At 42.4% G+C, this 27,328-nt stretch overlaps 1 protein-coding gene across 4 annotated transcripts in view; it reads left to right on the forward strand.

The window, feature by feature from the left end:
* The window catches only part of plch2a (phospholipase C, eta 2a), a 155,159-nt gene that overhangs the window by 22,761 nt on the left and 105,070 nt on the right, over positions 1-27,328 (forward strand). For 3 of the 4 annotated variants that reach the window (XM_072586294.1, XM_072586295.1, XM_072586296.1), the window contains exon 1: positions 11,898-12,044. In XM_072586294.1, the coding sequence (XP_072442395.1) occupies positions 11,991-12,044 (54 nt within the window). In that variant the 5' untranslated portion in view covers positions 11,898-11,990. Of the gene's footprint in view, positions 1-7,796; positions 8,041-11,897; positions 12,045-27,328 lie in introns of those variants that run through there. The other variant, XM_072586297.1, reaches the window with a different exon arrangement.

Consider the following 27,328-nt stretch of genomic DNA (forward strand, 5'->3'; position numbering starts at 1 on the left):
CCTTCTGTGGATTAGCTGCAGGTAATTCTTAAGGTACTCTCCACCACCATCTTACCCTCGTGTTTCGGTTCTCTGATTAGGAGACATGCAAGAGTCAGCAGGTTCTGAAGATGTGGAAAAAGTTAATTGAAGTGAAGGTACCAAAGTGATATCCCTTGGTGGGGCATTGTAATTAAATATCCTGCTTAGCCATGAACAGTTTAAAGTAACAACTTAATTTCTGATCAGCATTTTGTTATGTAGCCAAGATCACTGATATTCCCCTTGCTCAAATATTGATCCTGATACTAAAGAGAATAGCTCAAGATTAAACACCTACTGAGCAAACTAATTATGTCTTCTCATTTAGGAACATTTATCTTTCTCCTCTGACTTATCTGTTAATTCGGTCTCCTCAGAACTCCCGATCATAACAGCTTAATAAATAAGAGCAGTTATGGGCCTTACTGTCTCTCAAGCCTGCTGCATTGTTCAGTAAGGTCCCACCCTATCTTCATATTCTTATCATTTTAGTCATCCTTGGGATATGAGTGTTGCCAGATAGGTCAACACTTGTTGTCTATTCCTAATTGCCCTTGAGAAGGTAGTGTTGAGTAGACTTCTTGGGTCATAGTTGTCCATGTACACCCACAGTGTGGTTAGGAAGGGGGTTCCTGGATTTTAATCCATTGATAGTGAAGAAATGACAATATACTTGCAAGTCAGGATGGAGAGTGAGAGCCCGTGGCTGATGGCCTATCACCTTTGTCCTTTTAGGTAGTAGAAGGTCATGCAGTGTGGAAGGTCCTGTTGTACATGTTAAAGGCACACACCATGGACACTGAACACTAGTGGTGGAGGGAGTGCGTGTTGAAGGTGGTGGATAGGCTGCCAATCAAGCTGGCTGCTTTGTCTTGGATGGTGTCAATCTTATGGAATGGCATTGGAGCTGTACTCATCCAGATAAGGTAGAGAGTACTTTGTCACACCCCTGATTTCTGCTCTCCAAATAGTGGATCTTTGCCTTGTAGAGGTGAGTTTATTGCCTCTTCCCGGTTGCCCTGGGATAAGCCCACATTGTGAACCACTGCAGTGCCTGTAGCATTACTTCCAGCACCTTGATATAACAGGTGACCTCTAGTCCCTTCAGAGGACACTTAAAACAAACCATATTACTGTGAGGGTGGAGTCACAGATCATTAAGTCAGGATCAGGGCATTAGATTTCCTGCCCTGACACTCAGCAGTGAAGCAGTTGGATTTGTACAGGTACTTACATTTGAGAGATGCCTTCATAGCAAGATTTGAGAAGATTTGTAGCTCAGGTTCATTTCCAGACATTTCGTTACCCTACTAGGTAACATCTTCAGTGGGCGTCAGGTGAAGAAATGTTGAAAATTCCTGCTTTCTATTTATATGCTTGGGTTTCTTTGGGTTGGTGATGTAATTTCCTATGGTGATGTTCCTAGAAGCATGGCATTCCAACTGGAACTCTATCAACAAACACATCGGGTTAGACTCCATCTACCAACCCCTGAGAAAAGGAACAGGAAGTGACTTCACCATAGGAAATAACATCACCACAGGAAATGACATCACCAACCCAAAGAAACCCAAACATATAAATAGAAAGCAGGAATTTTCAGCATTGCTTCGCCTGAGGCCCACTGAAGATGTTACCTAGTAGGGTAATGAAACATCTGGAAATGAACCTTCCAGCTCACCGAGTAAATCTACATCCAAAAGATGCCGTCATGTAGCCCATGTTGTTTCAGTTTGTCTTTGAAGTCCTGACAAGTTCCAGAATAGGTCAAATTCCTCCATTTTATCATGAAACAAGAGACGAGGATCCTCAGTTATGTGGCGAGGTTAGAGAAACTACGGTTGTCCTCCTTAGATCAGAGAAAGTTAAGGGCAGATTTGGTCCAGGTGATAAAAATTGTGAAAGGGGTTTGTCAGAGTTTGGAAAGAGAAAATCATTTTGGTTGTTAGGAAAAGTCAGTAACCGAAGGACACAGATTTCAAGTCATTGGCAAAAGACCCAGAAAGAAGATGAGGAGAAATTTTCTTTCACAACTGTTACAATTTGGGCAGTTAATAAAGATGAACTGGAGCCACTGGATATCTGATAGGGTGAAGAGATTGGAAGGTGGTCAGAGACTGAGGGAATATGCAAGATCTGTGGAGGACTTCTAATCAGGCGAAAGGTGAAAACTTTTGACAATAGGAATATTGTGAAGCAGCGAGGAGTTACCTGGTGGAGATAGAGTAACTTGAACAAACCTGATAAACTGACACAAGATGGAAATGTGTGAAAGGATATCAGAGGCTCCTTCATTGTGGGAACTGACAGCCTCCTCAGGCCTTTTACAATGGATTTAATATTTCAAAAGGCAATTTCTAAACAGCAGTGCAAGAGTATGATGATTGGTATATACTCTGCAAATGAAAGGTGGACTGGCTGGGGTGGGAACCTTAAACCAAAAGAGAAAATGCTGGAAAATCTCTGCAGTTCTGGCAGCATCTGTAAGGAGAGAAAAGAGCTGATGTTTCGAGTCTAACTGACCCTTTGTCAAATCTGGGGGCTTTGACAAAGGGTCAGTTAGACTTGAAACATCAGCTCTTTTCTCTCCTTACAGATGCTGCCAGACCTGCTGAGATTTTCCAGCATTTTCTCTTTTGGTTTCAGATTCCAGCATCCGCAGTAATTTGTTCTGTTGGTAATTGTGATATCATGGACTCGTCCTCCCCAGTAAGTCTCTCAAAGGATAACATTACACTACATTCCCGTAATATATAGCAACTAGTCAGGCATTCAGATGAGACCATCAAACCTGTTGATTGAGGGGGTTAATTTGGATCTGCACCATTCCCAAGTTCAAAATGAAACTTCAGTTGGCTGTTTAGAAGTGTTGAAAAGAAATGGGAAGACTCCTCTGGTCAGTCTTGACAGCCTCAATGCTAGCTCAAGAACCACCTGTAGGCTTTTCAAACCTGCGAAAGGATTTCTCACTTTGAGTTACATTGACAATTCTGATTGGGTAAAAGCAGCCGAGATGGTGGTACTACAAATGGCAATGAGGTTTGGGTTGATCTAATTTAAAAAATGCAGATGTTGGAAATCTGAAATAAAAACCAAAAGCGTCAGGGAAACTAAGCAGGTTTGGAGATATCTGTGAAGAGAAACAGAGTTACATTTCAGGACAAGGAGCTTTCTTCAGAACTCTAATGAGCATCGACTGAGTTTTGTCAGTCTTGGTTGAGCACTGGATGTTGGCCATGGCTTGAGAATAATTCTGTTTGTGATGACTTCGTGGGATCTTTCAGCCACAAGAATTATGTAGAGCAATGTAGACTTTACTAATGTTGGTTTCAAATGGTTATTTAATGTGTAAGTGATGGCATTAATCTGTGGCATGAAAGTATTGAAGCTTGCTGTTAGGCTGAGTAATATGTTTAACCTTTAGATAAGCAACATGATGACTAAATAGCATGCGTTTTAAAGCTATTCTTGAGCCGAATTGCACAATATGTTTAAATGTACCCTCTATATTGTTTCTAGCCATCTAAACAATTTCCATGCAATAATTTTGCAGATGACACCGAAATTGGAGGTGTAGTGGACAGCGTAGAAGGTTACCTAGATTACAACAGGATCTTGACCAGATGGGCCGGTGGGTTGAGAAGTGGCAGATGGAGTTTAATTCAGATAAATATGAGGTGCTGCATTTTGGGAAAGCAAATCTTAGCAGGACTTGTACACTTAATGGGGAGTTTTGCTGAACAAAGAGACCTGGGAGTGCAGATTCATAGCTCCTTGAAAGTGGAGTCACAGGTAGATAGTATAGTGAAGGCAGTGTTTGTTATGCGTTCCTTTATTGGTCAGAGTATTGAGTACAGGAGTTGGGAGGTCATGTTGCAGCTGTACAGGACATTGGTTAGGCCACTGTTGGAATATTGCGTGAAATTCTGGTCTCCTTCCTATCGGAAAGATGTTGTGAAGCTTGAAAGGGTTCAGAAAAGATTTACAAGGATGTTGCCAGGGTTGGAGGATTTGAGCTATAAGGATAGGTTGAATAGGTTGGGGCTGTTTTCCCTGGAGTGTCAGAGGCTGAGGGGTGACCTTATAAAGGTTTACAAAATTATGGGGGGCATGGATAGGGTAAATAGGCAAAGTTTTTTCCCCGGGATCGGGGAGTCCAGAACTAGAGGGCATAGGTTTAGGGTGAGAGGGGAAAGATATAAAAGAGGCCAAAGGGGCAACCTTTTTCACTCAGAGGGTGGCGCATGTATGGAATGAGCTGCCAGAGGAAGTGGTGGAGGCTGGTACAATTGCAATATTTTAAAAGGCATTTGAATGGGTATATGAATAGGAAGGGTTTAGAGTGATATGGGCCAACTGCTGGTAAATGGGAACTAGATTAGTTTGGGATATCTGGTCGGCATGAACAAGTTGGACCGAAGGGTCTGTTTCTGTGCTGTACATCCCTATGACTCTTAAAAAAGATGAGACTTAAATTGGATCTCCCTTTCTCAGGATGGTCTTTGTGGGAGGCCAGTCTTCCCCGTCAGCTTAGAATAGCGTTACAGCACAGGGAAAACAGGCTGAGCTAAGTCAGTCTCACTGTCACTGGATTTGCAATGCAGTGAAATTAAAACGTTCAAAGACCCTCAAAATTGCCCAACTGTTCTCAACCAAACTTCACAAATAATAGATCTTGTATTTAGAACTTAAACAAAAATGAACAATTTATTATTAAAACATACTGTGTGGAGTTTGCACGTTCTCCCCGTGTCTGCGTGGGTTTCCTCCGGGTGCTCCGGTTTCCTCCCACAGTCCAAAAATGTGCAGGTTAGGTGAATTGGCCAGGCTAAATTGCCCGCAGTGTTAGGCAAGGGGTAGATATAGGGGTATGGGTGGGTTGCGCTTCAGCGGGGTGGTGTGGACTTGTTGGGCCGAAGGGCCTGTTTCCACACTGTAAGTAATCTAATCTAATCTAATCTAATAACTTTAGCAGAACAAACATAAAGCAGGCATTGTGGTAGTGTGCTTCTCCTGAGGATTGTGGGAAATCAGAGACAGTTCACATGCCTCTTAAAGGTATACTGCATGCTCAGCTGTGAGACAGTGCTGTTGAGTGAGGCTGGAATTTATGGCAATGAGAGAGGGCTGAATGGTCAGAGGGCCTTTTTGTTCATTGAATGCGATTTAAACTGAAGTCCCTTGTGCCGTTTTAGGTGGAAGTTAAATGTTCATGTGCGATTTTGAAAAAGAATAGGGCAGTTCTCCCTGTGGCCCTGGAAGCATTTGTCACTCAATTATAAACCGGGTTATCTCGCTATCATCATTTGCTATTTGTGTGAGCTTGCTGTGTATGTTTTGTTGGCATGATTGAGACATTCCAATAGTCACTACGATGCCAACGTACTTCTTTGTCTGTGAAGCATGGCCTCAGGTTATGAAAGACGGTGCCTTAGAAATGCAAGTTTTTTTCATTGTTTGGACCAAAGACAGAACCTATTAATTTTTGAGGATGTGGTTAAATGTTTTAGACACCACATAATGTCGACATTCATTTCTTTAACAGTTGTCAAGATAAAGAGTGCTGCATTTCTGTTTTGGAAGCTTCTTTCGGCGATTTATCAGCTCTACTGATCAAATGATGAATATAACTGTTTATGTGAACCTTTCCCTCTAGAGCCTTTCTTTCCTCATCAACCATCCCCATCTGTCTCCTTCTTAATGTTTATTATCTTTCTTCTCTTCAGCCATCCTTCTTCTTCACTTTTTCTCTCATTTCCTGCACTTAGAGACATAGAGCACGGAAACAGACCTTTCAGTCCAACTCGTCCATGCCGGCCAGATATCCTAACCTAATCTCGTCCCATTTGCCAGCACTTGGCTCATATCCCTCTAAACCCTTCCTATTCGTATACCCATCCAGATGCCTTTTAAATACTGCAATTGTACCAGCCTCCACCATTTCCTCTGGTTCTTTCACTTTTATTCCATTCTCCCCTACCCGTCATTCTCTATAATTAATCTCCACTATCCTCCTCCCCATCTGTCTTACAGCTGGGAGGCACTGTCTTCCCCCCACACCCCTTTCGGTTCTCCCCCTGCATCTGTCACTGCCTCTCCTTTCCCTTCAGCTTTGCTGCCTCCTTTTTCTTTGCCATCTCTCTCCCCTTTTCTGATTGTTACTTTGAAAGCTCTTCCTCTTTCCCCTCCTTCTCCTCTCTCTCTTAATTTCATTCGCCCTTTTTCATACTTCTTCCTCCTCCTGCAGTACAACAGAGTTGACTTGTGCTTGACATTACACCAATGGGTCTGCATCAGCAGCCTCAAATCAATTAAATACTAATGAGCTCTGTTGACAGCTCTCCAAGGTGGCTCTGTTAATTGGCTCCCAGCGCTGAATGTGGTGTCATTCTCTTTAAAGACGAGAATGTATTTGTAATGGAATCAACATAGGACAATACTGTACTTCACACTTCTTGAATAATGGCATAATTACAAATATATTAGTGTGTAATTATACCACGAGTCACCAAAGTGCAGCGTGGTTGGGTGTAATAAAGCTGTAATCAGTAACAATTGCTTACAGCATGTTGAAGAGTTTGATAAAAAAAACTATGCTACAGCAAAGGAATGACCAATTATTAAATACCGAAATTATGTGTCTGTTTCCTTGGAATTTCCTTGGTTATTAAGGGACTTGAGTGAAGGTATGGGCGGCCATGGGGGTGGGGGGGGGGGGGGTGGGCTATTGTGGAAGAAGAGACATGGAAGGGCAGCAGAAAGTTTTGCTTTTCGAGAATGGGACAGAAATCTCTTGAAGAGGCACTTGCTCTTACTTGTGATTGTTTCAGGAACCCTCAACAGAAAATTTAGGTGTTTTATTGAAATGGAAACGTGCAATGTTTTGGAATGAGCATCTCTGGAGAGTCAAACTACAGCGGTCAGCTCTTTCTGTGAGTCAGTACATGCAGAATGGGCCTCCTTTATAACAATAGGAATGTTATAGTTGTTGGTAAAGGAGGAAAAGACCTCCACTGATATGCTTCCCATTGTTTGCACCTTAGCACTGCTGTTCACTTGCCCTCTGCCACGGAGCCAGTGCAGTCTTGGCTGAGGCGAGGGAATTGAGGTAGGGATGGGGATTGATGTGCAATAGGTTATATGGGCAATGCAGAGATTAGAAGGGAATGGGTCAGGCAGCTTGTGGAGGTACTAGTGAAGGCGGTACATTTTTTCAAACAAATTGATTGCACTTCTGCCACTGGTTGAAAAGCAGCAGATAATGTGCTATTGTGACAGGCTTCAGGAATCTGACTGCACTCCCACCTCCTAGAAATCTTGAGCCAGAGGTTGGTGCAAAGAAACACTTGTATTTATACATGGTTTCTCACAACCTTAGGGAGTCCCAATGCTCTGTATAGCCAATGCAGTTCTGTTGTAGTCAGAAACACAGCAGCCAATTTGCAGACAGCAAGCTCCTGTATGCAGCTCTCCAGCTTACCAGTTTTTAATCTAAAAGCAAAATACTGGGGAGGCCTGAAATCTGAAACAAACACAGAGAATGCTGGAGAAACTCAGCAGCATCTGGGGAGAGAGAAATAAGGTGAACACTTCAAGTCCAGAAGAGCCCATTCAACAGCTCAAAAGTATATTATTGACGATGAAATTGTTCTCGGTGCCCAGAGGTAATGAGTGCCGCAGTACAATTGCATGTTCTTTCTAAAAAGAAAATGGTGATGATATTATGGGTTTTGACTTCCTTTCATAAGATTCCATGGTCTTTGTTCTGTACACAGTTTCAATTGATGCCATTCGAGAAGTGTGCGAGGGGAAGCAATCAGAGATCTTCCAGCGTTACCCAGAAGGGAGCTTCGACCCAAACTGCTGCTTCAGTATTTACTATGGGGACCACATGGAATCTCTTGATCTGGTTTCATCAAATGGTGAGGAGGCCCGAACGTGGATCACAGGCCTCAAGTACTTAATGGCAGGGATCAGTGATGAAGACAGCCTTTCGAAACGGCAGAGGACACGTGACCAATATCCTTTCCAGCAACGGCATTTGGTCTTCCACCCGGTTACATTTGATGCTTTTTGTTTTGGGAATACATGACAAAAAATAGTTTCAGAAAATGCCCTTTAATTTTGGTGAGACAGTGGGAGAGGCTGACGTTTGCCATTTCTGATTGGATGAACCTTCTATCTCATGATGTCCTGCCTGCTTCCACACATCTCCAATTGGTCACTTGATCCGTCAATCCTTGTGGGATGACATCTTCCCACAATCCATTGTTTTCCTGACTGAAAATGATCCTTGACTCTCAGTCAAAGTGTCCTTTCCAATATTTCGGAAGCTGATAACCAAAGCTGTTGAAATAAATATACAATTTTTTTTATGATCCTATTTTTTTTTCTGTTCTGGTTTCTCTCAGGAAACGTAAAGTTGCCATACTCCAAACAGGCCCTAGGGCTGCTCTCTCATTGGAGAGAGCTGACTGGTGATGGTTTAGCCTGAGGGTCACCACACCTCAGGCCAGGGGAGAGGTTGAGAAGGAGACTCCTTCATGGTAACCTCAGCCAATACGAGAATTGATCCCACACTGTTGGAATGACTCAGTGTCGCAAACTCTCAGCAGCAACCTGGGGATTACAGAGTCACAGCAGCATAGAAGGAACCCATTGAAGTCTATTCCAGCTCTCTGTTGAGCAATCCAATCCAACCCATCTTCCTTAATCCATCTCCAGAACGCAGGGCTCCTAGTTTCCTGAAGTGGTCATTTAGTTTCCTTTTGAACTACTAATCGTCACCATTTCCACTCCAACATGGACAGTGAGGCCCAGGTTTGTACCACTTGCTGTTTTAAAAGGTTCTTCCTCACCACCTCTCACACAAAACCTTAAGTCGGTGAGCCCTGGTGTTTGTAATGTCAGCCGTGATGAGAATAGTTTATCCTTTTAATACTTTGATTCCAGGAGTCACCATTACAATCGTGGCATGTTAGCAACCCTAATATTTCTAAATGCAATCTCAAACTTCCAAGTTGGCTGGGTCAGAACCAGGGGATAATGTTATTTTGGTGATGCTGTCTGAAACCAGAAGTGAGAGCCATTAGACTAGCTCTTGAGAGGCAGAAAAGATGAGAGAGCATGTCTACCTGCCTGAGTAATTACACTGCTGAAGTCCGAGTCCCCAAACTCTGTGGGCTGTGTCGGGTGTGGTGCAGTTAAATCCACATTGCCATTAATTTACATTTAATACACATTGCAAAGTGGTTTGGTGTTTTCACATAACATCTGCTCAGCTGTCAGGGAGAAATGCTGAGAACATGCATTTCTAAACCTTCAGCCAAAAAGTGTCGCACAGGGCTAGGGAGTACAGTGTACAATATCAGTACAACTTGCGAATTAACCCTGGATTTGGGATTTGAGAGCAACTTGTAGACTCTGGTCTCTCAGGAACTGGAGTTTGTTGGGTGGAATTCCTTATCACACTTTAGAAAGCCATCACTCCAGGTTTTAATGGATGTGTAAAAGGAGGCTCTCAGTTGTGGGACAACACTGATCGTCATTCTATAATCACTGATAGTCATTCTATATTCACTGATAGTCATTCTATAATCACTGATAGTCATTCTATAATCACTGATAGACCGTGTATAATCACTGATAGTCATCATATAATCACTGATAGACACTGTATAATCGCCGATAGACCTTGTAGAATCACTGAAAGCCATCATATAATCACTGATAGACCGTGTATAATCACTGATAAACGTTTTATAATCACTGATAGACCTTGTAGAATCACTGAAAGCCATTGTATAATCACTGATAGACATCATATAATCACTGATAGACCGTGTATAATCACTGATAGACATCATATAATCACTGATAGACCTTGTTAAATCACTGATAGACCTTGTATAATCACCAATACCCATCATATAATCACTGTTAGCCATCGTGTAATCATTGAGAGACCTTGTATAATTACCGATAGTCATCGTGTAATCATTGATAGACCTTGTATAATCATTGACAGACGATGTATGGTGCAGCACAAGGGCTCTTGTGCACTGGCACTATCTCTACCTCTGGCCTGGACAGCCTCGCATTCAAGTCCTACCTGCTCCAAAGGTGTGTCATAACATCTCAGAACAGGTCGATTAAAAATATCCATAATGTAGATAACCATTGTTCCCATCACATCTATGCTGGCTCTGTGAAAGGAATTCCCCTGTAATCCTCCTCCCCACAGAAGCAAATAGTCATTCGAAGAGGGTTAACAACTCTTAACATATTCCTGGAGCTTTAATCACACAACACCCAATCCCACCCAACTTTGGTAGCTAACATGTCCGATTTAAAAAGAGTAAGTAATTTATTTAGTATGCAGGTAATTTTCCTCAGTGGGGGCTTTTGTTGTTTGTAGCTGTGACTTAGAAATGATTTTTTAATCTTTGGAGGTTCCAGGGCAACCCTTAGTTTTACAAAAAAATCCCTCTCATCTCTGAATGGTTCTCTCTCTTTGGGGATTTGAAGATGAACCCCAGACTTTGTGCTATTTGGGTTAAACTGAAATCTCCTGAAGTATTTTATTTCCAGCACCCATCCTTACTTTGCCTATTTAGACAACAGAGATTTGCCTGGAGCAGCCCTGTGTTTCATGGTCTGTTGGTAACTTTCTGTTACCTAATGTTAATGTCACACTCATTACTATTAATGATTCTAAGGCAGGAAGATTGAAAACAAAACAATGCGGTGGCCCACCACATCACAACACACTTTTAATGGTGATGAGAGATGCGATTTGCTTTCTGCTTGCTAATGGATATCTACAGCAGAGTGGGAAAAACAGAACAAATGAAGCTCTGATAACTTATGACCTGCTGATGAGCTTCAGCTGCTGACCTCTTCCTCTGAGCTCCATCAGTGGAGCACACTTTCAAGAGAACCAATCTTTCGGGTGTATTAGATGAGAGAATATGACAGAGGCTGCGCTGAATCCTGCCATGAGCCTGGTGTTTCAGAAAGAGATTGCGTTTTGCATTCCCTTAATAAGAGGTTAAGAAATAGGAGCAGGAGGAGACCATCAGGCATGGTGTGGCACGGTGGCTCAGTGGTTAGCACTGCTGCCTCACTATGCCAGGGACCTGGGTTCAATTCCTGCCTTGTGTGACTGTCTGTATGGAGTTTGCACATTGTCCCTGTGTCTGTGTGGGTTTCCTCCAGGTGCTCCAGTTTCCTCCCACAATCTAAAGATGTGCTGGTCAGGTGAATTGGCCATGCTAAATTACCCATAGTGTTAGGTGCATTAGTCAGGGGTAATTATAGGGTAGGGGAATAGGTCTGGGTGAGTTGGTAACCCTCTTTGAATGACTCTTTGTCTCTGTTCAGAGGGCTGGTGTGGACTTGTTGGGCCGAAGGGCCTGTTTCCATACTGTAGGGAATCCAATCTAATCTATCTGGGCCATTGAGCCTACTCTGCTAATCAGCAAGATCATGGCTGATCTTTTCATGGGCTTACCAACCCGCTCACCAAAACCCCTTAATTCCTTTACTGTTCAAAAATCTACCTATCTTTGTCCTCCCACTCATTTTCCTTCAATTTTCCCAACTTAAATTCGCAGATCCTTCCCTCAGTCTCCAAATTTGTTGCCAAGGTCTGTCAGACTCAAATTGGTTTTTATAAAGAAAAGCCTTTTTTTGATGTACTGGTCAGTCTTGGTGCACCATCAAGTGCACGAGAGAATATGAAATAGGAAGAGGCCACTCAGCCCATCAAGCTCATCGTTTTCCTGTTCAACGTATCCAAATGCATAACCTACCCCACTGCCTTGAAGGTCCCTGAGCAATAGTCAATGAAGATGAGCTCCATTTCTCCGTGTTGTCTTTAACTGTTACTCACATGGCTAAAGCAGACATTTGCTGAAGCAGATAAGAATGGGGACGGCTGCCTGAGTGTTGGTGAGGTCCTGCAGCTGATGCATAAACTCAATGTTAATCTGCCTCGCCAGAAAGTCAAGCAGATGTTCAAGGTAAGAGGATTCTCTAGTTGATTCATTCTTATTTTCTAAGTCGTAAGCTGCAGCGAGTGCATTCTGGTGTGCTCTACATGAGCAAGACAGACATTGTCTTTCATTTTGCATCCTTGAATGTCCCAAAGCTCTTTACAGCCACTGAAATATTTTGATGAGTAGTCACTGTTGTAATGTATCAAATGCAGCAGCATATTTGTACATAGCAAGCTCCCACAAACAGTAATAATCAAATAATCTATTTTTTGGTTGAAATCTGAAAGTTGGGCAGATTACCAGGGGGACCTCACCTGTTCTTTCAACAGTGGCCATGGGATCTTTCACATCCATCGAAGACCAAGTCACAGATCCCTAAAGTGGGCAGAGCACGTGGTTAAGATGATTAAGAAGGCATATGGGACACTTACTTTCATCAGTCCTGGCATAGAGTATAAGAGCAAGTATGTAATGTTGGAACTGTATAGAGCATTGGTCAGGCCAAACTGGAGTACTGTGTGCAGTTCTGGTCACCTCACTATAGGAAGGATGTGATTGCACAGAGACGGTTTACCATAATGTTGCCTGAGATGGAGATACTGAGCTACAAAGAGAGACTAAATAGGCTTGGATTGTTACCTTTGGAGCAGAGAAGACTGAAGGGAGAACAGAAAGTCTTAGAGTCATAGAGATGTACAGCATGGAAACAGACCCTTCAGTCCAATTCGTCCATGCCAACCAGATATCCCAACCCAAAGTAGTCCCACCTGCCAGCATCTGGCCCATATCCCTCCAAACCCTTCCTATTCATATACCTATACAGATGCCTTTTAAATACTAGCCTCCACCACTTCCTCTGGCAGCTCATTCCATACACATACCATCCTCTGCATGGAAACGTTGCCCCTTAGGTCTCTTTTACATCTTTTCTCTCTCATCCTAAACCTATGCCCTCGAGTTCTGGACTCCCCGACCCCAGGGAAAAGACTTTGTCTATTTATCCTATCCATGCCCCTCATGATTTTATAATCCTCTATATGGTCACCCCTCAGCCTTTGACGCTCCAGGGAAAACAACCCCAGCCTGTTCAGCCTTTCCCTATAGCTCAAATTCTCCAATCCTGGCAACACCCTTGTAAATCTTTTCTGAACCCTTTCAAGTTTCACAACATCTTTCTGATAGGAAGGAGACCAGCATTGCATGCAATATTCCAACAGTGGCCAAATCAATGTCCTATACAGTTGCAACATGACCTCCCAACTCCTGTACTCAATACTCTGGCCAATAAAGGAAAGCCTACCAAACGCCTTCTTCTCTATCCTATCTATCTGCAACTCTACTTTCAAGGAGCTATGAACCTGCACTCTGAGTTCTCTTTGTTCAGCAACACTCCCGAGGACCTTACCATGAAGTGTATAAGTCCTGCTAAGATTTGCTTTCCCAAAATGCAGCACCTCGCATTTATCTAAATTAAACTCCAGCTGCCACTCCTCAGCCCATTGGCCCAGCTGATCAAGATGTTATTGTAATCTGAGGTAATCTTCTTCGCTGTCCACTACACCTCCAATTTTGGAGTCATTTGCTAACTTACTAACTATACTTTTTATGCTCACATCCAAATGACAAAAAGTAGTGGACCCAGCACTGATCCTTGTGGCACTCCACTAGTCAGGCCTCCAGTCTGGAAAACAACCCTCCACCACAACTCTCTGTCTTCTACCTTTGAGCCAGTTCTGTATGTAAATGTCTAGTTCTCACTTATTCCATGAGATCTAATCTTGCTAACCAGTCTCCCATGAGGAACCTGTCGAACACCTTACTGAAGTCCACATAGGTCACATCTACCACTCTGCCCTCATCAATTCTCTTTGTTACTTCTTCAAAACGCTCAATCAAGTTTGTGAGATATGATTTCCCATGCACAAAACCATGTTGACTATCGGTCATCAGTCCTTGCCTTTCCAAATACATGTATACCCCGTCCCTCAGGATTCCCTCCAACAACTTGCTCACCACCGATATCAAGCTCACCGGTCTATGGTTCCCTGACTTATACTTACCACCATGATTGAGATGTATAAGATCATGGGGGTTACAGTGTGAATAGAGAACGTCTATTCCCCTTGGTTGAGGTGCCAATCACGAGAGAGCATAGTTTTAGGGTAAAGGGCAGGAGATTCAGAGGGCACTTGGGAAGAAACGTTTTCACTCAGTTGGTGCTGGGAATCTGGAATGCACTGCCTGGGAAGGTAGTGGAGACTGGAATCTTTATTAGCTTTAAAAGATATTTGGATAAGTACATCAAATATCATAACATTCAAGGATATAGGACAAGTGCACGAAATTGGGGTTAACGCAGTTCTATTGGTAGTTATGTCAGTGGACCCAGTGGGCCGAAAGTCCCTTTCTGTGTTGCATGAATGGATGAATGTGCTAATTGCCCCATGTGACTCTGACAATGTTTGACCAATCGTGGCCCTGTGAAGCATCTTTGAAGCTTTTTCTGTATTAAAGGTGCAATATAAATGCAAGTCATTCTTGCTGTTTCCTGAATCGCCTGAGTTAACGGCTATCAGCCAGAACAGTGCCAACACATCTCTCATACAATCCAGACTCATTCAGACCACCTACACTCTGTGTAGTTTGTCATCAGAATATGGAGTCATATTTTTCAGTAACATTGCCATTTGCTTTCTCATTTTGATTCACCTCCTATAGCCTTGTGACACCTGTTTTGAATGTACAACACAGCAGTGCATCCAACACAATAATTTTACTGAAGTGAAGCTTGCAGAGCTTGCATGGCAAAGGTCACATGATTATGACAGCATAGTGTACATGGTTGTATTTCAATTCAAACAAACCCTTTTTGAAAAAAAAATTTAAAAAGGGCATGCATAATTATGTACATTTTTGGTTACCCAAGTTACCAACTATATGCACTACTGGATCTCATTCTAATAGTCACAAACCATGTCTCACCTTATCAACTTGTCCGAAACAGCCTGATGTATGGTGGAGAGTGATTTGTCAGGATTTTCAGCCACTATCTCTCCAGTGGCCATCTGTACCTGTGGTTGTGCTTCCTTTTAGCCAGAGACTTGTGTGCAGAATGATTCAGTTGTTTGCAGTGAGAACCCTGGTCTCCCTGTATTGGACATGCCTTCCCACTTTGCACGATGCCTTCTGCAGTATTCACACCCCGTTGTTTGTCTGTGACTGTGTGTCTGGAGTTTCTGTCAGTATAACACTTGGTTTCTTCTGCATTAATCTGCTCTAGCTGTAGATTGACAACCTTGGAATGCTGGGCAGGTTAATTGCTCATCTGGATGTAAGTTTATCTTCTCTCAGTTGGTGTGTTTACACTTTTGGATCAAAGTTTGTGAGAAGATTTGTAGCTCGGGTGCTCGTTGTTGTGGTTCTGTTCGCTGAGCTGGGAATTTGTGTTGCAGACGTTTCGTCCCCTGTCTAGGTGACATCCTCAGTGCTTGGGAGCCTCCTGTGAAGCGCTTCTGTGATGTTTTCTCCAGCATTTATAGTGGAATGAACCATCCTATAAATGCCGGAGGAAACATCACAGAAGCGCTTCTCAGGAGGCTCCCAAGCACTGAGGATGTCACCTAGACAGGGGATGAAACGTCTGCAACACAAATTCTCAGCTCAGCGAACACCAACCACAACTTTTGGATCCCTTATTCCTAATACCAATCTGTCTCTAATGAGCTCATTCTTTAATTGTGCAAATTCACAGGGTTCTGCAAGCTGAGTTAATGAATTCACATGTTGATCAATCTTTCTCAACGTATTCTCTAGTATTGAAAACATCGATTTTTTTTTACTTTATTGTCACAGTTGCAGTGAAAAGTTATGTTCTGAGTGCAGTACAGGCAGGGTATTCCACCCAAAGTGCAATAAGGTAATAGAGTAAGGAACACAATGTTACTGCAGAGGTGCATAAAGAGTGAGATCAACATTTAAATTTAAAATTTGAGAGCTCCATTCTGAAATCTGATCATTCATATGCAACAATCACTTGGGGCTCAAAATGTGCTTTCAAAGCTTTGAAAATATTGTTTTAAAGTTTCTGCGGTAAGTATATTTTACTCTTCAGAAGGGTTTACTGTGAAATCTATTTTGAAACAATCCCTTTCCAACTGTGACAAAAGTGTAGTGATTTGTAACTGTTCTGATTTGTTCAATAAATCGAGCTACTGCATAATTCTATCAGTATTCATGGAATAATTCCCAATTTTGCCTCATTTTTTCAGTCATTTGAACAGGAGCTCGCAAGGGAAAGCTGCGTTTTGTGTTTTCACTGTGATCTTTGTTTTTTTTTACTTTATCAATGGCATCTCACAACTCTGTGCAGTGCTTTTCATTTTAGCTCTGGATAGTCACCATTTCTGACAACATGTTCCGTGTGTACAACACAAAGGCTTTATTGAAGTGAAGCTTAAGATGTCAGTCTGAAGGGGGAATACGTCATGGAAGAGGTCACATGACTGAGGCAGACTAGATAAGACGTTTGTTCACGATTGCATTTCAATGCACACTTCACACTGATATAATAACAGCATAGTGCCTTCATTGGAATAATTGACACATCATTGCAATAGTTTGAACTGACAGACACTAGTGCATATACTCATTTAGTTGATCTGCCACTTGAATGAACCATCCTTGACAACCTGAAAGGTGTGAGTCATCTAAAAAAAACTGAACTGTGCAGTTTAGGATTTAGATGTGCATTTCGATGCTGCTTAACTGAATTTATCCCAAATGATAATGATATCATTCACTCTCAACTAATCAGGAATGACATGAGATAATCTCTTCTTATTGCAGCTCATTTAGAAAGAGCAAATTTAACCGTCACTTAAGCAGTAGGATGACTCGGATGTGGTAGTGGAAAAAAAGAAATCAAAAACGAATTTGAACCTCATTTTTAATATTTTATTTAACAAAGTTTATGTAATCATTCGTAATAGCTTCATGAAGACCTACACAAGTTTTCAAATTTGATTAGAATGATTTACGATAGGTGTAGAAAGAATTAGCTCAGTTATAAATGTTGTTGGAGCTGCTTTGGGACTACTGTCTCAAATCCTCCCTACATTATTAAATCTCCTTAAATAACTGCTCACAGTTCCAGGCATGGAGGAGCCAACAGACATTAGTCTCAGAAAAAAAGCTAAAACTTTCTACCTGGAAAATAAACTTAATTTACAAGATGAGTACTCAATTCAAAATGGAAATTGTTAGATTCTTGAGTGATCACATTATGGGATGTGAAACCAAGACTGATAAACGAGGTTAAGATACAGATTGACCATGATCTAAAAGAATGGTTGAACAGGTTTGATAGGCTGAATGGCCTCCTCCTGTTCCAATGATAGAAGGTCTTCCAAATAGTGATTGAGAGGTTTCACTCTCTATTTCCGAAAGGTGTGTAGAAGGGAAAGGCTGTAGAAACACAGAATCAGAACAGTTTCATCATTGATAAGCAGAAAGCACTTCTGAAAAGCAAGGCATCGGTGAGACCACATCGCAAATACTGTGTACAGCTTTGGTCTCTTTATTTAAGGAAGGATGTAGATACATTAGAGATAGTTCAGGACAGATTTACTAGATTGAAAGCATTTTTCTCATTCAGAGGACGTCGTCTGCACAAGGCCTAATGTCCTTTGATGGTGAACTGCCTTCTTGAACTGTTGCAGTCTTTGGGGTGTGGGAACACCGACAGTGCCGTTTCGGGATGTTGAACCAGTGACACTGAAGGAATGACAATATATTCCCAGTCAGGATGGTGAGTGAACTTGATGTGGTTATATTCCCACATATCTGCTGCACTTGTCCTTCCAGATGGTAATGGTGTGGTTTTAGAAGGACCTGTCAAAGAACCTTGGCGAATGTCTGCAGTACATCTAGTAGCTAGCATACAGTGTTGCTGCAGTGTGTCAGTGGTGGAGGCAGTGGATGCTTGTGAATATGGTGCTCATCAAACGGGCTGGTGTCAAGCTTCTTTCATGTTGTTTGGGCTGCACTCAACCAGGTAAGTGGGGACTTGTGCCTTGTAGATGGTAGACAGGCTTTGGGGAATCAGGTGGTGAGTTATTTGCCACAGTATTCCTCGTCTCTGACCTGCTCTTATAGCCACTGTGTTTATGTGGTGAGTCCAGTTCAGTTTCTGGTCAATGGTAATCCCCAGGATATTGATAGCGGGTGATTCAGTGATGGTGATGTCATTGAATGAATGTCAAGAGGTGATTGCCAGATTCTGTCTTGTTGGAGATGGCGATTTCCGGGCAGTTGTATGGCTCAAATGTTACCTTGTACAGATCTTGCTGCATTTGAATATTGACTGCTTCAATATCTGACGAATCACGAAAAGTGCTGAACATTGTGAAATCATTGGTAAACATCTCTACTTCTGACCTTATGATGGAGGGAAAGTCAATTGATGAAGCAGCTGAAGATGGTTGGGCCTTGTGCCTGAGGAACTCTTGCAGAGATGGCCTGAAGCTGAGAGGACAATCCTCCAACAACGATCACCATCGTCCTTTGTCCAAGGTAAGACTTAGAGGGAGAGCTTTCCCACTAATTCCCATTGACTCCAATTTACTGAAGGCTCTTTGATGCCACACTCAGTCAATGTGGCTTTGATATTAATGCAACCACATCACCTCTGGAACTCAGCTCTTTTGTCCATGTTTTGACCAAGCCTAAAATGAGGTCAGGCAGTGAGTGGTCCTGACAAAACCCAACCTAGGTAACATTTTCTGTGTTTTGCTGTGCTTACAATTTATGAGCGGCTTTTGCCTGATAGCACTGTTGATAACACTTCCCATCACTTTACTGATGGTTGAGAGTGGACTGATGGGGCAGTAATTGACTGGTTGGACTTGCCCTGCTTTTTGTGTACAGGACAAATCTGGGCAATTTGCTATGCTGTTGGGCAGATACTTTTCAAACTGCTCATCTTGTCCCCAACTCTCTTTCTTTGCCATCTTCCTGTTTTTCCCCTCCTACCTTCAGAACTTTGTTGCATTAGTTGTGACTGAGCAGTCAGTCATCCTGTCTGAATGTTTTGGAGTTTGCTCTGGTGTGATCTTCACTTCCCTGAGGAGTTTCCAGCCAGGGTCACTGGATGACAACAATGAGAGAGGAATCCCTGACTGTATTTCCCCAACCCTCCTCCTCCTGACTATCTAACCCATGAATCCTCAGGCCAATTGAAAACCCTCGGATTTTGCCTTGCCCTGAGAGATCACACATCATTGCATTTGCAGAGCAGAAAGAAAAATACAGGGACTGTCGGGGCTATCTGAACAATGGAGTGATAACTTGAGCATACATGTTACAGGACAGCCCAAAATTAGGCCTTGGAATTGTAAGGCTTGCATAGATCCCAGGACACTACTATCCAAACCATAGCGAGCTTTGAGAAGATTTGTAGCTCAGGTTGAGGTTCTGGATGTAAGTTTGCTCATGAGCTGGGAGGTTCATTTCCTGATGTTTCGTCACCCTACTAGGGTGGGCCTCAGGTAAAGCAGTGCACATGATTCCTGCTTTCTATTTATATGTTTGAATTTCTATGGGTTGATGATGTCATTTCCTGTGGTGATGTCATTTCCTGTTCTTTTTCTCAGGGGGTGGTAGATGGGGTCTAACTCGATGTGTTTGTTGATATCCAAACCATATATATAGCTCACAATCATTTCTTCATCTTTCCTTTTCTGTTAATTATTATTAATTGTGGCTAAAACTCTCATTGAGTTGGCTGTGTGCAATTGGCTGGAAGGACGTTATCCGGTTATGACATATATAGTTATTTCATCCATAGCTCCAAGTGAATGGGGGACTGAAATGGCTCGATGTTGCCTGAAGATGCCTCAAATAGTTCCTCTGGGGTTCTGCTGCCTACTGATTAGGGGCAGAGGGCAACTTCATAAGTGATGTTCTGAAGATGGTTGAACATTTTCCATATAACTCAGATACTCTTTAAGTGCAGTCTTTATGAATGTTTGGTCACTTCCCCGGAAAGGGTTGGGGATGTTGGTAAATAGAGTCAGAATCGTTTCTGCAGAGCCGGTTAATCTGATAACCAGTGGACGTCTGCCCCTTTCTCTTCAGCACAGGTTAGCCCAAAGACACTATAGTTTGCTCCCTTACACATTCCCTGTGCTACATGAAAGTAGTAATGAAGTGCCAAGAAATAGCACGCATTTGCCAGGTTATGTAAAATCACGGTTGATATAAAGGTTTTGCTTGAGGAGCCCTTATAATATTGTCTCATTTCTTCAGTCTTTACAGAATTGCACACACCATTAACTAACAACTATACTTAATAGCTAGTGCCATATGTCTTCATCCAGCCCAGATGGTTAAGCTTAGCACATAATCAGAAGTGTCGCATGGTCTATTAGAAAGAGAGTTAATCCTTGTTTTTGCATTTTTCATATCAGTTTCAGGACCAATTGTTTCCATGCGACACACAATTGTTTGCTCCAGTTATGGATTTTGTATCCTACTTTAGACTAAACTGCTCTTCTGCCTCCGACCAATCACCTTTTACCCGCAGAGCTTGATCTTATGTAATTTCTCTTCCCACTTTTCATCTCATATTCCTTTTATTGCTCAGCTCAACATTGAGGCCACACAGAAAGTGATCATAAACCATGGCTCAATCTTTGTCTTTATTTCTTGCCGGTGTTTGGCGCAGTTGTAATTGGTTGAGGTTGAGCTGGACTGCGCACATGTGTCCGGGCTCTGGTGAAAAGGCCACTGCTGGACAAACCATTTACAGAGTTAGAGACCTATACGGCACAGAAACAGACCCTTTGGTCCAAACTTGCCGACCAGATATCCTAAATTTATCTAGTCCCATTTGCCAGCACCCGGCCCATATCCCACTAAACCCTTCCTATTTATGTACCCATCCAGGTGCCTTTTAAATGTTGTAATTGTATCAGACATTTGATGACAAGCTCACCACTTCAAAGGTCCTAGCAGGGAATAGAATCGGCAACTCTGCTTGAACATATTCCCGTTGTCACATGGACTCCTGCCTCCCTCCATCTTACCTCCACACTCTTGCCATTTGATCATTGAATATGTCCACCTCAAGGCCTCTGCCGACCTTTACCAGTCAGAAAGCAAACACACTTTTCCTTATCCAATTGGATGATTCTTAATTGTCAGCCAGGCTGCTTTTGATCCCCGTGCCCATTTTGTTTTTATGATGAATGAAGAACTCTGTTTTCAATTCTCCAGTTATTTTCTTGCAAGTGGTCAAAGCTATGACCTGGAGATGAATCTTTTAATTCTATGAGACTCTAGGACAACCTTGGAGTGTTTGCAACCCTAGGTTTTGGATAGAGAGAGAATATTACCCCTTCAGTGCAGAGCATAATTAAAGGCTGCCAACATAAGATGGTCAGCAAGATATCCAATAGGGAATTCAGACTAAACATCTTCGCCAAAATAATGGTAAGAATGGGGAACTTGGCTCACATAGGGTGCGATTGAAGTGGGTGGTGTAGATGAATTTAAGGGGTGTTATGGATGAGGCCAGACCCTGACTTTGCTTGTTGCTTTAAGCAGGTGTACAGTGGATATTCCAGGTGAGAACCAGCTGGTCAAACCACTTCATGTTAAACAAAACAGAATTTATTCACAAGATTACTGAATGAAGCACAAAGAACAGAAAACAGAATACCGAAGAACCTATCCTATCCGAAAACCCAACAGAGTATCCCAACTAAATGATGCTGTTCCAAAATATTTGCAACAATCCCCATAAACACCCCTTGGGATAAAGGGTAAAAATAAACTCAAGTCCTTCCAGGATAGAGGTCAGAGAGAGAGAACTGACTGGGAGCTGCTTCCAACAGTCTTTCTTCATTACTACTACAAAAAACCCAAACCAGAGAAAAGCTGAGCTGGGACAACTGGCCACTCCCCTTTCATTATACAAGTTGCTTTTAAACTTGAAAGCCTTCTGCCTGAGGCAGTGTCTGTTAGCTATAAAAGACTGGTCCTAAAATTTATCCAAATTCAGACTTTTCGGAACTGTGTCGTTTCCAACCTCTCTGAAATGAAAACCAAGGACAACCTGACCTTGTTAAAGCAGCAGCTTGGTCACAGGGGAAACTATCAAGCAAAATTAGGGAAAAGGGAATGGAAAATGTTATGGACAAGAACAAACCACCCTGCAGTACAGGGCAGCATGATGGCTTAGTGGTTAGCACTGCTGCCTCACAGTGCCAGGGACCCAGATTTGATTCCTGCCTTGGGTAACTGACTGTGTGGAGTTTGCACATTCTCCCCATGTCTGCATAGGTGTTCTCTGGTTTTGTCCCACAATCCAAAGGTGTGCAGGTTAGGTGAATTGGTCATGTTAAATTGCCCATAGCCAGGGGTGAATACGGGGAATGGGTCTGGGTGGGTTTCTCTTCGGAGAGCCAGTATGGACTTGTCGGGATGAAGGGCCTGTTTCCATACTGTAGAGAAACTAATCTACTTCAAACCCCCTAAAAATACTTAAAGGAGATAGCCTAGACAATCTTTTTCTGACTTTTAAGGCAAGTTGCATTGCAGGTGAAATTTGATTGGTCAAACTATGAGTCTTGCAGCAGAACACACTATAGTGTATGTAAGATCCAACAAAAGGAAGGCGAAATTGGAATAACAACTTTATTGGAAAATTTAACAGAATAATAGATTATTTAACTACTAAACAGTAACTGTTTGAATATAGTAACATCCCATAAACACACCCTTGACAAAGGCAAACTCATAAAAATTCATTGTCTGTCAGCCAATTCTCCAATCCAGGAGGACAAGCATCAAGAGAGAACTCTGAGAGGGAGAGAGACAGAGACAAAGAGAGAGAGAGAGAGAGAGAGAGAGAGTAGCAGGGAGAGATATACTGCAGCTTCCAAACCTAGCTTCAAGACCCTAGCAACAACTGCTACCGAAAAGCTAACACTAAAAAGTCTGGTTCTGTGAAACGTTGATCCCACCCCTGCTTCTATTGTTCCCAGTTACAAAAAAACCTTACAAACTGTTTCCTGTAATGGCTCTGAGTAAAATGCTCTGTGCCTCTTTCTTGTTTTTTTTTACACAAAAAAAGTGAAAAATACATCTCTTAAAGCCATATTATCATCACCAAGGTCATAAAGGCCGATTATATTGAGAAAAGGTGGGAGGAGGCTCCCATGGAGTATAAACACAAGCATGGTCTAGTTGGGCAGAATGGCCTGATCCCTTTTCTCCCCTTGTGTAATCTTATGTTGTGTGTGAGCCATTCTCACGGAAACAGCATCCCCGGTGCAGCTAATGTACCCTTCGCTTTTTTAATAACAATCAACATCAACACATCTAATTCATTAGATTTGAAATTCAAAGACCCTTAGAAAACTGGTTGAATATCAATAGTAGAAACTTGAGTAACAATTGACTAGGGGTAAAACCCTGACCTGTAACCAGAAAAATCTAAACTCTTTCCACTCTCCAGTGGCTCACCATTGAATTCAAACCCATCCTGATCATTAGGTGGAATCATAGAATGGGACAGCGAGGAAGGTGACTGACCACTTTAAATCTGTTTCAATTGTCTCAATGTTGTCTCAGAGTTGACCATCGCAAGAAAAATCCCTCAACTCTTGAACCAATCTGTCATTTGGCCTTTGTTCTTATTTTTCTTGTTATATCAGTTAAAAAATTTTATTACCTGTTCTTTTCCCACATTAAACTATCTCCATCTTTGCTATGTTTCCATCCTTGCGTTTTCTCTTTCACTGCTGGCTGACTAATTAACACCAGGAGCTGCATAAAGTTGTATTTTCATCGAGGCATGTCCATTAAACACAGTTAACTACACGGAAAACATATGTAGGTGGATAAAAGTCGGAACATTAACCTACTCATGCAACCCATTGGAACTGTTGGTTTGATGGAGAATCTATACAAAAGACTTTAAATTAGTTCGCTGTCATAGATGGCTGTGTGTGTGTGTGTGTTAGACATTATTTTTGAAATGTTGTGACAGCTTAACCAAAGTAATGCTTGCAAATACATCCAGCTAGCTTAACCAAAGTAATGCTTGCAAATACATCCAGCTATATTGCTGTGAAGAGAAACATGGTGCTTGAAGCTTTTAGTCTTGCACTCATCAAGTCAAATGCAAGAATACTAAATTTCAAATGGTGACAGCAATTTATACTCCAAGACTGAGTACACCAAGCCTCCACATCATCAGTGAACTCCTCTGCAGGGGTCAGAGCTGGACAACATGTACTGGAAAGGGGCACTCCCCACCTGCGCTGTCTCAAACATATCCTTGGTATCTTTTGGCATGACAAGGTAACCAACTCAGAGATTCTGGAGTGCGCTAATTTCATCAGCATGGACCAAAGTGTGCAGAGGACTCTGAAAGTCACTAGAGGGATACAGATAGGTTAAGTGAGTTGGCAGATGCAGTACAATATTGGTAAATGTAAGATCATCCATTCCAGTAGGAAAAAAAACAGCAAAATGGGCTATTGTATAAATGGTGAAAAATTGTAGTATGCTGATGTGCAGGGAGACCTGGGTGAGCTTGTGCATGAATCACAAAAGGTTGGCTTGCAGGTGCAGCAGGTAATTAAGACGGCAAATGAAATATTTGCCTTCATCGCTAGAGGGATGGACTTTAAAAACAGGGAGGTTATGCTGCAGGTGTACAGGGTGCTGGTGAGGCCAGACCTCAAGTACTACATACAGGTTTGGTCTCCTTACTTGAGAAAGGATGTACTGGCTCTGGAGGGGATGCAGAGGAGGTTCACTAGGTTGATTCTGGAGTTGAGAGGGTTGGCCAATGAGGGGAGATTGACTAGTCTGGGATTATACTCATTGGAATTTAGAAGAATAAAGGCAGTAGATAAAGTAGAAGCAGGAGGTTGTTTCGACCGATTGGGTAAAACTAGAACTAGGGGCATCGCCTCAAAGAGGAGCAGATTTAAGACTGAGTTGAGGAGGAACTTCTTCACCCAAAACATTGTGAATCTGTGGAATTCCCTGCCCAGTGAAGCAGTTGAGGCTACCTTGTTTGAATATCTTTAAGGCAAAGATAGAATGGTTTTTGAACAGTAAAGGAATTAATGGATATGGTGAACTGGCAGGTAAGTGGAGCTGAGTCCATGAAAAGATCAGCCATGATCTGATTGAATGGTGGAGCAGGCTCGAAGGACCGAATGGCCTACTCCTGCTCCTAGTTCTTATGTTCTTATGAATGCTAAGATAATGATGTCCATGCTGCCATGCGCATATCTGTTGGATAGACGACGGACAGATATCCACCACTTTTCTGTTGGCAAACAGGCCAAATGGGCATCCAGTTTTGCTCTTTAAGGACAAGTGAGGTATGAAGGTGGTGGACACTGGGGCTGACAACTGCAGACAATTTCTGCTGTCTGTGACCCACAAGGCTGACTTCTCGGAAGAGGCAGCTGAAATAGAAAGTTCAGTTCGTCGAAAAGATGGCAGAGAGAAAACAGACCAACAAATCCTGTACCATCTCAGGCCACTGCCTTCCTCTGCATCAGAGATTGCCACGTCAAAGTAAGGTTCCCAAATCAGACAAAAATTGGCACAGGAGGTGACCATCAGGCTACAAACTATCCCTTTACAAGACAAGAGGCTGTCTTAACAAACAACAAAGTGAATATATAGACCTACACTGGTAAGGACACTAATCCAATGCGATATCAATATCGGAATGTCCTAGTTCAAAACCTGGCCTGTATTCAGCTGATGTTGGATGGCTGGAAGAATGCGTGTAACATCTTTGGAAAGATAGAATAAATTAAGCTTGGATGCCCAATCCTGACTGCCCCCCAGTGACCCCTGCTGGATTCTGATGAGTATAGCTATCACATGAAGCAGGATCAGGTTGATGATGGTGGTGAACAAAATACTACTTTGGCAGCAGCACTGGTAGTGTTGGTGCCACATCATACAACCTACAAAGCTAGATTGTCAGGAACAACATCAATGAAACTGAGCCAGGATGAACATTGTACATGATGTGTGTGCCTGTCAAAGATCACTGCAGGTCTCAATACGACTGTTGCTCAGCAACAAGTTTCACAAGTAAAACAAAAATAATTAATACATATGTTTAGTTGTATAACTTATTTTTGAGCAGAGAAAAATATTTGTGTTGCGTGTAGGAGTGTAGGGGGTGTCTGTGAAATTTTTATAACATAGGAAAGGTCTTCAGAAACTTCGCTTTACACTATTTTGACTTTTGGGACATAACCCAGATTTAAAACACAATTCCTATTATCAATGGATCAGCCAATGTTTTGCCTTGTGAGGAAATCTAGAATGAGAGATCATAGTTTTCGGTTAAGTGCCGTGATTTCACTATCCAGAGTGCAGTAGGTACTGGAACACTGATTAAATATAAGGAGGAGACAGACAGATTATTCATTACTAACAGGTTGAAAGGTAAGTGACCATTATCATATTAAATGACAGAGCAGGCTCGAGGGGCTGAATTGCCCACTCCTTCTTCTAGTTCTGATGTTCTTATCATGCACAGCCCAGATGCTACAGCGGGCACTGATATTAAATCCCAGTTACAGCTTTCTTTTCTCATTCATTCAAGATATGGCTGTGGGTTTGGAAGGTGCTGTCACAGGAGCCACAGAGAGTTATTGTAGTGCATCTTGTAGGTGGTACTAACTGCTGCCTGTGTGTGTGTGTGATACTGTCCCCAGAACTGCGATGTTCCTGGGATTGATATGATTGACCTCCAATGACCCTAACCATCTTACTTTATTCTAGGTATGACTCCAATCAAATGAGAGTTTCCCCCTTGCTTCCCATTGACCCCAGTGTTGCTGGGGCTTCCTGATGCTCCCTCAGTGTCAAAGATAATCACTTTCACCTCAACTCTGGATTTCAGATCTTCTGCCTGTGCTTGAATCAAAACTGTAATGAGGTCAGGAGTAAAGTGGCCCTGGTGGAACCCACACTGGGCGTTACTGAGCAGGTTATTACTGAGCAGGTGCTGCTTGATAGCACTGTAGATGAGCTGTTCTATCACTCTGCTGATGATCGCAAGGAACCTGATAGGGTGGTAATTGGCTGGGTTGGATTTGTTCTGCTACATTGCTGGGTAAATGCCAGTGATGTAGCTGTACTGAAATAACTTGACTAGGGAATGTGGCTAGTTCTGCAGCTCAAATCTTTAGTACTATTGCTGGAATGTTGTCAGAATCCATAGCTGTTGCTGTATCCAGTCCATCCAGCCATTTCTT

The sequence above is a fragment of the Chiloscyllium punctatum genome, chromosome 16 (genome assembly GCF_047496795.1).
Source record: "Chiloscyllium punctatum isolate Juve2018m chromosome 16, sChiPun1.3, whole genome shotgun sequence".
NCBI classification, from domain to species: Eukaryota; Metazoa; Chordata; class Chondrichthyes; order Orectolobiformes; family Hemiscylliidae; genus Chiloscyllium; species Chiloscyllium punctatum.